Source organism: Rhagoletis zephyria, unplaced genomic scaffold, assembly GCF_001687245.7.
Source record: "Rhagoletis zephyria isolate East Lansing unplaced genomic scaffold, Rhagoletis_zephyria_1.1 Rzeph_scaffold_00291, whole genome shotgun sequence".
NCBI lineage: Eukaryota > Metazoa > Arthropoda > Insecta > Diptera > Tephritidae > Rhagoletis > Rhagoletis zephyria.
In genome coordinates, this window is record NW_016157375.1 from 111,595 (window position 1) to 123,799 (window position 12,205).

Below are 12,205 nucleotides of genomic sequence, written 5' to 3' on the forward strand. Positions count from 1 at the left end.
CGCAGGTAAAAAATAAAGAAAATATAATAGGTTTATTTGTATTTTTTATTATCACTAAATTGTTGAAACCCAAAAGTAGATCATGATAAAATATGTAATATCGAATTAAAGATAATAACTTGTACTTTCTAAATAATATAAATTTCTTTACCATTAATTATGTCGTTTTTTTTACAAAAAGGTTATTTCATGGAAAAATAACATTTGTTCGTTTTTTAGTGGTTTTGGTTTAAAAATACAAAAAGCTATAAATTATGTACATCAGCTGAAGAACAAATTAATTATCTTTATGGTGACGTCATTAGTTTTTTAATCGGTTATATAGTTCATAAGGTATTAATATTTAAAATATCTAAAAGCTGAACTTTAACCTTCTAGAACGTCTTCATTTTTTACTTGCGCCAAATAATTTTGGCATGGTTGAAATGAGCAAAAAAAAAAAATATATTGCAAATTCTCATAGAATTAATAATACACATTTTACTTCTACTTTGCGTACTTTTTGTAGTACCATTCTACTACCGTTTTCGCAAAAGACGATCACATTCTTCCCCTTTCTCCTACTTCCAAAATACAAATCTAGATAAAGGAGTGTCAAATTTTAGCTGTCACAAATTACACAACCTTGTATTATTGAATCATGGTTGTTATGCATAATTATTTCACGTTCTGCATATTTACCAATCTTTTAAAGAAAAAAATTATAGATACCAATTGTCTTGGAACATTTTACACTCAGTTTTTAAACAACCAAAACTATAAATTTGTACAATCTGTTCATGTGCATCAAACTGCGTTTCATGCGTGGAGGAGTCCAAGCATAAGCATCCATTCGTAGGACATGGCTTAGCCCGCGTGGCCGCTGTGCATTGATATATACGCGACACGTATGTCAATATCGTTTAAAAGTTCATACACCTCATTATTCCATCATCTAAACTTACTTATTTTTCTTAGTGTATAAAATTTGATTGGAACTGAATTAGAGAATGCACACATAGCAAAGTGTTCATTTATCTGGAAGCTAATTCAGTATTGAATTCTGTTTACTTCAGTATTCTCAGTTTTTTATTCAGGTATTTACCACCTTGCTGTGTGAAATTAATTTTTTTTTTTTGAATGACTGTAGATCAAGGTACATTGAACAGGTAGTATCAGTAGAGCAGCTGATTTGATTTATTTTCAAATTATTTGGTCTCGAAAATGTCAAATATTTTTAATTTTTTCTCACAAAAATTCTGAATTGTTAAAATCCATTTGCATGTGAAACCTTTTTCCATACAAAACAAGCGATTGAATAGCAGCTTTTGGAACGTTCGCCCAACTCGGCAGCACGACCGCTGATTACTGGGCCTTGCAAAGGATGGATCAATGCTTCGAGAAGCAAACAAATTTACTAGGAAAGAAAGTTGCATCAATTTTTATTTTTTCCAATTTCAATTTTTTATTTTTTATTAATTTTTTGTATTTCACATGGCACGCTTTGATTTAGAAGAAAAAATTCAGAACAGTTTCTGACACTTTCGATACCAGAAGCAACAACAAAATACACGCAAATGTTGTTTTTGCTCTACTGATACTACCTGTTTAATGTGCCTTGCTGTAGATTGAAAAAATATAAGCCACACTACTTGAGAAAAGGAAAAAGAATAAAATCCTACTTGAAAACATGATACAAAAAAGAAGGTAGTTTCAATAAACAACTTTTGACGGATAATACAATTTTTTGAAGTTTCATAAATTGTGAGTATACTCAACGGCCTTGCCACTTTGATAATATTAAAACAATAAATGGGAGTATTTTCTTATATTTAAAATGTAAACTATTAAAGGAGACTTCATCGTAATTGCTCTTTTCATTTTGTAATAAAAACCACGCGCGCATTATTCTGTTATTTTTTTTGTTTTCTTATTTTGAATGCAAGCTTGCGATTTAAAAATCGAATTCTAAAAAATTTTCTTCCCAAATGAAAACTTTTTATATTTAGGTTCAAATTTACTCTTAAATTTCTCATAAGATTTTGCAAAAAACTAGGCTTTGTGATTAGCGCATCTTCATTAAATTTCACAAATTTTTAATTTATGCAAAACACCTAAAGTCGGCTTGAACAGACCGCCCTCCGATAAACAACTAACAGATCGTCGCTTAAAGTACAAAACCCTGTATCAACAAAATGCACAACTGCGTATGTGAGGTTGCATAAATTATTTTGTAGAGAGTAAAAACACTCATATTTCAAAATGGTTCTCTTTTTTACAAAGAAATCGCATTTCAGGACGAATGGATAAGGCTTGAGCCAAGAGCTTGTGTAAGCAAATCCAATTTTTGGCAAAAAATGTCAGTTACGCGGTTTTGCAGAACGCGATACGCGGTTTTGTATTAAGCGACGATATGTAAGTATGTATACACTTTCTTCATACTTTCTGAAACCTAGTTGTCAACCCAATTTTCGAAATCATGTAGCCGGCATAATTTTCTAGTTCATCATATTCCACATCTTTGAAAGTACTGATAAAATCTTCCGCTTCAAAAAAAATATTTCTTCTAGTGATCAGGTAGCATGAATTTGATGAAATGTCATAATTTTATTAAAAGTCGGATGGTTAACAACAACAACGAATGTCATTAAATGAAACTACCTTCTTTTTTGTATCATGCTTGTAAATATTTCATGATTAAAATTTTAAATGATTTCACAGTTTGACAGCTCTGTTCTCTACTACTCATTCGCAGAAGAGAACAGGGCGGCGAATTCATACCTCAATTCGCCTTGGTAGAGAATTGTTACAGAAACGAGCTGCAGGTGTTTTATTTATCGTTGTGAACCAAAAAAAAACCTATTCCATAAAAAACTCGAGCATCGAAAAAATTTTTGCACACTTCAGAGATTTCGTCTCATTGTAAACCAAACGTCTTTACTTTACAGATATTTAAAAATTTCAATACATTGCAAAAGTCGCTAGAGAACTTAGTGGCGACATTTATAACTGACTTAGAACAATCACTGAAAGAGTGTTTCGCTGGAACCGACATATCTCTATTGAGTAAAGTCGATGCTCATAACAGCGCATCATCGAAAACAAGCACTGCCATACGTGGTCCTGGAAAAACTCCAATGCTTACAACGACGCAGAACTTTAGAGCAAAGTTTTGGAAATCTCTGCATTGGTTATTGTATGAAGAACTTTCGGAAAGTTGCGAACAAGTAAATCTATTGAAGCGTAGTTTGGATCAAATAAGACAGTTAGGCTTTGATGCCTCCGAATCATACGATGTACATAAACATTTTTGGCAAGCAGTTCAAAAACTTCTACGAAAATCGTTTGCTGAGAGTCCAGGCCATGTAACACAAACGTTGCAAGAAGGCCTGGCAAAGTTACTTACGTCAGCGCGTGGGTTGGAAGAACGCTTGGGTGGTGAATTTTTATTCGAAAAAGATATATTCTTTGCATTTGAGGTGGGATACATAAGCAAGTGCGCCGCCAATATGAAAGCTTCTTTAGCAGGTGTCGATCTTCCCTCAAATGAAACAGTGGATAATTTTATTAGAGTGGCATCAACAGAAATAAGTGCTGCACTAATTGATGCACGCTTAACAAACACAGTAGCAGCGGTATTTATTTCTTGTGGCCGAGAGCTGTGTACGAGGCTAGAAGCACAAATAAAACTGGGAGCTGATTCTAAACAAGTAGTCGACATTCCAAATTTTCAACAGACGCAGAATGTGCTCTTGGCTAACATTCTATACTACTATAAAGACTCAGTGCGACGCATGTTGTCAGACTTGAAAGTACACTTTTCCAAATCAAAGACTTCTGCAGAGCGAGACATTGTCAAATCGTTGGAACAGTCGAATATTTTAATTAGTACTATACTACAACAGATTATGGATTCCATTTTGTCAACCATAAGTATTATATTGCTTAGCATGCATCGTGAACCTGGACTTAATTCAGAAAAGATTTCCACTTCCGGACCGTCAATGTACATGAAAGAGTTGCAGGTAAGTGTTGCTATAAAATAGGTAAGGAACATAAACTTACTACTATTTTCAAGACAGCAAAAAATTGTTACGAATTGTTACCAGTACTTGTAAAATTATCAGAAAAAGTTATTTAATGCAAACCTGCAAAAACTTGTAACTTACGCCATTTTGACACCGTCTGACGATTCAGTTTTGGCGCGCGATTTTTTTCTTTTTGATTGGGAATATTTCCCATCGTCATAAAAGTATAAAATATAAATTAGATTTAAATTGTTCATCTATATTTTCGTTTCACTAATTTTTGATTCATCAAATCATCCTCTTAAACACTTTGTTTACATAACTTTATTTCATAACACCTACGAATTCCTGCTGGTAAAATTTTTACTTGCAAGAATTTGCATCTCTTTTGAGTTGTTACGCTCTCGAATTCGTTCTCTGTTTCAAATTTTTAGGGTTATTGAATGCATTTCCAGTAAAAACTTGCAAGTACTGATAACAATTAGTAAAAAATTGTTGATATTGAATAGACCTTTTATTATGTTTTTATCATAATTTGCAAGTTTCATTTCCTTTTCAGGAATTCATAAGTCGCGTCTGGGTAAACCATATCGGTCATTTCGAAGACAAAGAAATAGTATCAAGGTGTGGACACGAATTGGCCAAACGGTGTATAGAACTCTTCGTGCACAATGTAAGTATTTTACGTCCTATTAGTCATGCGGGACGACTACGTTTGAAAAGCGATTGTGCCCACATGGAACAAGCGCTTAGGCCGATTTGCGCCAACTTACCTGATTTAGGAAACCCTGCTCGATTATTGCGTGCTTTGTCGTTCTTAATAGTGCAGCCACCTGAAGAATTGGTAAAACAGAGCATCGGCAGTGAGTCACTGGTGCCTAGCTACATTGTATTATTTCTATTATTCGGACATGCTGGCCCTGAGCTTCAGAGCCCACATACTACCGCAAATTGGTCGACTGAACGCTTAATCGAGTGGTTGGAGGGTCACACATCAGTTCGTGAAAAGTTAGAGCTAATATCTGGAGCCTTGCAACGTTATCGCGATCAAGTTAGAAGAAAAAATAGTGAACAATACGATGACTTATATCCGCTCATAGTGGATTTTTTTGAAAAATCTATACAGGCATGACCGTTGACTTGCAATAATAAAGTAGTTTTTTTTAATTTCATGTAGATTTTATGATATAATGTATGTTTATGTTTATTATCTTAAAATATAACTGTATCCCTGGAGCAAGGGAAGAAAAACTATATTCAGTAGAAGTAGGAAAGCCCAATCCATGCAACCCTGCATTAGGGAATTTGATAGCAGCGAGTAAGCGAAGATAGAGAGAAAACACAAAGATGACAGCTTAGCTTTTGTCAAATAAAAAAGACGGCAACCGGAAGATTAGCTGGCGCGAAAAAAACACACATCTCGCTTTCTCACACAGCAGACAATTTGGAATTTAAATTCGGATATTCGCTTTGCATATCTGCATCTAATCTGCTGCAGTAGCCAGAGCAAAGTTGGGCTATTGTGGTCCGTGTCTCCCGAGGCAGACGAAGCTCCGTCTCGTCTATGTCTGGTTGTTGTGTGCCCAGAACGGCATTCACAGGTCTGGAGTCTACGTAACTTGAGACTGACTCCCTGTGAATGCCGCTCAGGGCCTGTCGATAAGCTGACGGGTCCAGAGGTTGCTTTTTGTCCCTCTGAACTTCGTCCGTCAGTTTGTAGAGATGCCTCCTGACGTGCCTGGGCGAGGGCTCCTCTGCAAGCAGGTGTCTGTTCGAGTATCCACGTCTGTGGCTCCCTACTAGGAATTGCTTGCAGAGCACTGTGTTGTGCTCCTTTATGGGGAACATTTTCACCTCGTCGTGTAGGTGGTGTTCTGGCGACATCAGAAGGCTTCAGAGCACTGTCCGTAGTGCGGTGTTTTGTGAAGACTGTAGCTTCATCCACTGCGTCCTACTGGTCCCCGGCGACCACACTGGTGATGCGTAATTTAGAACCAGCCGGCCAATTGCCTTGTATGTTGCCAGCAACGTTTCTTCATCTTTGCCCCAGGTACTGCCGGCAAGCGACTTGGGGTCCTTGTTGCGGCTGTATACTTTGTTGACAATTGCAGTTATGTGCGCAGAGAAGGAGAGCAGACTGTCGAATGTTACTCCGAGTATTTTAGGGTTATTCACCGTCGGGATCGGTGTGTCATCGACGTGAATACCTATCGGTAGTCTGACCTCCTTCGTTCATGTGGTAAGGTAAATAAGGTCGCAGAGGATTTTGTAGGGGAGAGGGTTAGACTCCTTGCAGTGAAGAAGCGAGAAAGCTCGGAGAGGTACCCGTTTACTTTCGAGCACACGTCATCAATTCCATTCCCAGACGCCATTATCGAACAATCGTCAGCGTAAGAGACAATCGAGACTCACTCTGGTGGTTGAGGGAGCTTGGATATATAAAAGTTAAACAGTAATGGGGAAAGGACACCACCCTGTTATTTTTATAGGTTTGCTCGATTTATCTCTAAACATTACTGACGAGTGTCGACGACTCAGATAATTCGCTGACCACCGTTTCAGTCTTTGTGGTAGTGAGGAGGCCTCTACGTCTTCTAGCAGCGTGTAGTGGCTACGGTATGAAACGCCTTTGACAGGTCGAACTCTACTAGAATAGTTCTCTCACAGGGGCGGCTGCGGTTAAGACCACGTCTGAGAGTTTATGGCGTTAAGTGCTGTTGCTGTGCTGTGCTTTTTACGGAAACCATGCTGATGCTTCGCTGGGGTCAGGTGGTTCGCAAAATACGGGAGTAGCAATGCCTCTAGTGTCTTCGCTACCGGGGAAAGGAGTGTTATCGGACGATAAGAGTCTCCTTTGTTGGCTGGTTTCCCCGATTAGAGCAGTGGGACCACTCTCCCCATCTTCCAGATGTCTGGAATGACGAGAGTGGCCATTGACAGGCTGAGAACCTTGGATAAATAGTTACTCCCGCAGGACCCAAATTTTTCAGCATCAGCATGCATATTCCGTCGGGTCTCATGGCTTTGGAGGCTTTCGCTTTCCCGATTTCTACCTGAACTTCACCGCTGGTGAAAACAAGAGGCGCACTTGTTGACCGTTTGAGCAGCCTTCTGATCATTCGACGCTTGGCCTTGTCCACCGGAGGATGCCGGCTAAAATAGCTCGCGCATCGCTGCGGCTCCGACGAAGCGCGGTTGCCGAAAGTTATTTCGACTCTGTCGTCGCTATTTTTGAGACGGTCACGGTTGACCAAAGCTTACTCACACCAGAGGTGAAGTCCCCAAGCTGCCGAATCTCCGTGTTGAGATCCCTGATACGGGGATTTCCGGGATCGGCCTGGCGAGGGTTTGTCACGCTCATCGGCTAGGATAGCCGCTTCAGCAGGAAAGTTTGGACGGGGGGTCCGTTATGCAACCTGCTGGTACGAAGCGAGCTGCAACAGCAGTGACAACCCTGCGGAACTTGGGAACCTAGGTGAACGTCGGTTGGTTCAGTAAATTCCGCGAAGACTTTCCAATCAGCTTTGGTAAAGTTCATATAGGTCCGGTATTCCGCGGAAGCAAAGTCGGCAGGCTTATCGATCGAGATGACTATGGGCAGATGGTCTGATGCCAAGGTCAGCATAGGTCGCCATGATATGCTGTTTATCAGACCAGCGCTGACTAGTGTTATGTTGGCGAGCTGCAGCAGATGCCCATAATCCTGGTGGGAGCGTCGTCTTTCATTATACAGAGTGTCGAATCGTCTATCTGCTCAGTCAAGTGTATTCCCCTACGATCGTTTGACAGGCTTGAATGCCACAGATCGCGGTGCGCCCAAAAGTCGCCAAGTACCATACGGTTTTCACCTCTGAGGAGCGCACCTATTTCAGGGTGATATCCTGCCGGGCAGCTGGTGACAGGGGGTATGTACACATTAAATATTTAGAGCTCAACAGCGCCTGACCGGATAGCAATGCCCTGACATTCTAGGATGTTATCCCTGCGGTCGATGTCTGCTTCTATTAGACGATACTGCACGGTGTGGTGCATGATGAGCGCTGGGCCAGCGCCAGCGAACTTGACGGTGCACATCGTATCCGGCGCAATTCAAGAAGTTGCACATCGTCTCTTGGACCGCAGCTATCAATATTCCATGCCTTCTCATGAAGACGGTTATCTCCTTGATCTTGCTCTGAAGTCCGTTCAGTTAAATTGAACGAGCTTCGTGTGGTTCGGGAGACGTATTGTTATGCATGGGGTGAGGGATGTGTGTTGCCTAACCGTCATAGGCTGTGTGTGCTGCTGTGGGAGGTGCCGCCCTGTGGTGGTAGTGGGTGGTAGTCGACACTCGCAATAGGGGTGCAGAACGTCTTCTCAACACATAATAGCAAGGACGAGTGTTCCCAGATGACAGATTCAATATGCGAATTTGACGGTAATCCTGATCCCCTAAATGTTTGGAAAAGGCAACTCATTTTCTTTAAAACATCGCATGCTTTCAGTGATGAAGCTAAAATTCTAATTGGAATGAAACTTACGAAAAGGGCATTCGAATGGCTACACTCAAAAGTCGAACACATCGATGCATTGAAAGCTGAAATCGAGCTTATGTATAGGCCCAAAGCAAGCATCGATCAGCGAAAAAGATTTTATAGTAGATTGTGGAGAAGGGGCGAATCATTTAGAGATTATGCGCACGATAAACTTGTTATCGGTAATCTCATTCCCAGCACAAGCATAGATATGCTGGAATACTTAATTGAGGTAATACCTGATCGCGTTTTGTGCAATCAGGCTCGAATGCAACAATTCTCCTCGACCGAGTCGATAATTTGATAAAATAGTGTTAAAGGAGCCATCAATTGCAACAGAACGTAGGGCTGACTAAAAGCAAATATGGTGATAACAAGTTGGGCGTCAAAAAGCTTTGCTACAATTGTGGCCAAGCAGATCATATAAGCGCTGTATTCCCAGTAAAGAATCAAGAACCAAAGTGGTTCAGCTGTAACGAACATGGCCACATCGCGTCCAGGTGCCCACAGAAGCGTAAAGTCTCCAAGCAGGCAAATACAGTGATTTACACAGCACGTAAACAGTATTCTTAACCCGTATCGATTGGTAAACGAACGACCGACGCATTGATACTGGAAGAGACCTTACTCTCGTGTGCTATGACGAATACACGAAAATTTGATCGCCGCCGCTATGACCATGCAAATTACGTTTCGCTGGACTGGGGTCCTCATCACATACAGCAATCGGAGAATTTGATACAACAATATAGACAACCGTCTCTTTCCAATTCTAGTACGTGTACTTTCTGTAAAGATTTCGATTCATCGACTTCTCATTGGAACGGATTTCTTGGAGCAAAGAAACTTCAATGCAAAGAAGGGGTTAATTCTGAAGACCAATTTGTTTGAAGAGCGGAACGAAGAGGAAATAGATTTATCCCATATCGAAAGCGACGAGATTAAAGCCGAAGTACAGAAGCTAGTCCACGGGTATTAGGCAAAGAAGACGATCGAGACGACTGAGCATGAGGCTCGTGCTTAAGGACAACGAAGCTGTGTACCAAAAGGCGAGACGACTGTCACCAAATTGAGGACTGGCAAAACAGTGACATCGGTAGACCATCTTCATCTGAATACGCTAGTCCGGTGGTGCTGGCGGAAAAGAAGGATGGTTTTTATCGACTGTGTCAACTATCGAAACCGAAATAATTAGGGATGGATTCCTTTTGCCTTTGATTGAGGACCATTTGTATCCACCCCAAGCGCGAAGATGTTCAGCACGTTGGACCTGCAGAACCGATTATTCCAAGTGAACATTGATGAAGCTTGCATAAAATACACCACTCATCGTGCCGGACGGGCAGTTTGAATTCTTGCGTGTACCCTTTGGGCTCTGCAACTCAAATCCGTTTTTCAGAGGTACATAAACGCAGTTTTTCGCGAAGCTATCGTGCTGATTTACATGGATAACTTAATAGTCATCTCCGAAGGTTTCGTCGATGGCTTGGCGAGATTGAAAAGGGTGTTTGACATGGCGTCTAAAGCAGTTCTAGACATTAACTTGAAAAAGTGCCAGTTCTAGACAAAACGCGTGGACTTCTTGGGTCACATCATAGAAGCCGGACCATCTGAAACAAAGATTCAAGCTGTAAAGCGTTTTCCAGAGCCGACGACCATTCGACAAGTGCAAGATTTCATTCCTGACTGGTCAAGGATTACGCGTCCTTTGTCTAATTTGCTAAGAGTCGACGTGATCTTCAAATTTGGAGATGCCGAACGGCACGCCTTAGGCCCCTATTTTGAGTTGCATTCGATCTTCGACTGTGGTCGAAAGTGCTAACCGAACGAATTTTCATTTGGTATTATGACGCTCATTCGATAAAGAATAACGCTATTGTGAATTTCGCTCTTTTAGGCTGTTCATAATATTATATTTTTCATCGCTAAGAAACTTTGTTTAGAAATCGAGCAAATTAAATAGTGTGCTTCTGCATACATATGTTTGTAAATTTGCGCAAATTAAAATGAAATAAAAAAGAAAGCGAGTTTACAAAAACGTGGTAAAAATGAGTACAATGCAGTTCTGGTTCAACGATTCGTCAACAGAGGATGAGAACTTAGTAAACTGGCCAGGAGCAAAATGTATTCAACAAAGTGTGATTGATTTTGACATTGCTCTCATAAGAAACAGGCTATAATGTCAAATTGAAATGAATGTTAACCCATTTGAAAATGTGTTTTTTTCAAATTTGAATTTAAAAAAAAAATACACACAAATTTTCTTAATAAACGTGAAATTGTTAAGAGATAAACCGCCGAGAAGAGCAAGTAAGTACATTTAAGTTTGGTAATAAGTAAATACGTTCGACTTTGCTTAAATATTTAATGTAAGGAAACCAAGATGAAACGGAGCAAAACGTTTGAACGGTGCGCTGTATGCAATAAAAGTCAGGACACGAAAATAGTGCGATGTTTTAAACCACCTTTATACGGCAGCGATGGGAAGAAAGCTGTGGTGTTGTACTACGTGATTCATCTCGCGTTTGTGAAAACCACTTCAAGGAAAGTGATGTCCAAATCAAACACTTTCCAACGAGCTCGTTTATACCCATGCGCAGTCCCAATGCCATACGAAACAACTGATACAAGTGAGGATTTAGTACGCGATCAGGATACATTCTTTGTTGATGCCCAAACTCAAACAGACGACTCTTTAGAATGCACGTTGCGAACAGAAATATTTCGGCTTACCGAAATAATTAAACCATGCAAGCAAGTATGGAAGAGCTTAAATTAAAACCGCTCGAAACTAGGTCTTTAATGGAAAACTATTTCGCATGAAAAAAATTCAATTTCCAAATTGTTAGAGTTAAGCTCACATATAAAATTGGTAAAAAATGTAAAATCATACTTTTATAAGTGTCGAATAATGCTTAGGATAAAAAATTGAAGCATAAAGATAAACGCACAAAAGCATAAAACTTGGGCAATTCAAAACAAGAAAGATGCTAAAACGCTTTTATAAACAATTTGTTTTATTTTATTGACAAAATATATGTGATGTAAGTAATGTAAGTAAAACAAAACTATAATCGAAATAAAAGCCCAGGGCATCAGTGCTGATAAGATACATGCATCACTAAGGTTTAATTCGTTTGTTTATACTTTTTCACATTATAGTACCTAAAAAGAGAGCCGCACTGAGTTGTCAATCACACCTTGTTTAATACACCTTGGCCAGGAGTAGAAAATGTTTAAGAGAGTTTAAGTGTAGTCTTTTTGACATAAAATATATTTAAGAAATTTGTCTACAGATTTCTGACTGTCTAAGAGCCCTTTGTAAGCTATATCTATTTAAAATATTTTAAAACTATCAACAGCTCAACGATTTTGTTTTCAGTGATCGTGCCGACCGAGTATTGGGATTCTCTTTCACCAGCCTTTCGAGCTTGTGTTTTGTATTCACGACGTTAAAACTGCATGAAATTAATAAAAATAGTTTAAATTTAGTGTCTAGCCGCCGAAACGTAAGGAAACAAATGCAAAATTATACATTTTTCACAATTATCTAACACTTCGCTATACCACCGAAAGTAAAATTCTATTCGAAAGAAGATTCGATACTCAACGAAAATTTCGACAGGGTTGCACAGCTCTTAATACGAAGTTCACTTTCGATCTTCGATAACCAGCGCTGAAGAC

At 39.5% G+C, this 12,205-nt stretch overlaps 1 protein-coding gene across 1 annotated transcript in view; it reads left to right on the forward strand.

The window, feature by feature from the left end:
- Positions 1 to 5,261, forward strand: part of fws (Conserved oligomeric Golgi complex subunit 5 four way stop) — a 75,005-nt gene extending 69,744 nt beyond the window's left edge. Inside the window, exons 3-4 of the mRNA XM_017610221.1 lie at positions 2,928 to 4,004; positions 4,567 to 5,261. Coding sequence (XP_017465710.1) covers positions 2,928 to 4,004; positions 4,567 to 5,139 — 1,650 coding nt within the window. The 3' untranslated portion in view covers positions 5,140 to 5,261. The remainder of the gene's footprint in view (positions 1 to 2,927; positions 4,005 to 4,566) is intronic.
- The last annotated feature ends 6,944 nt before the right edge of the window (positions 5,262 to 12,205 follow it).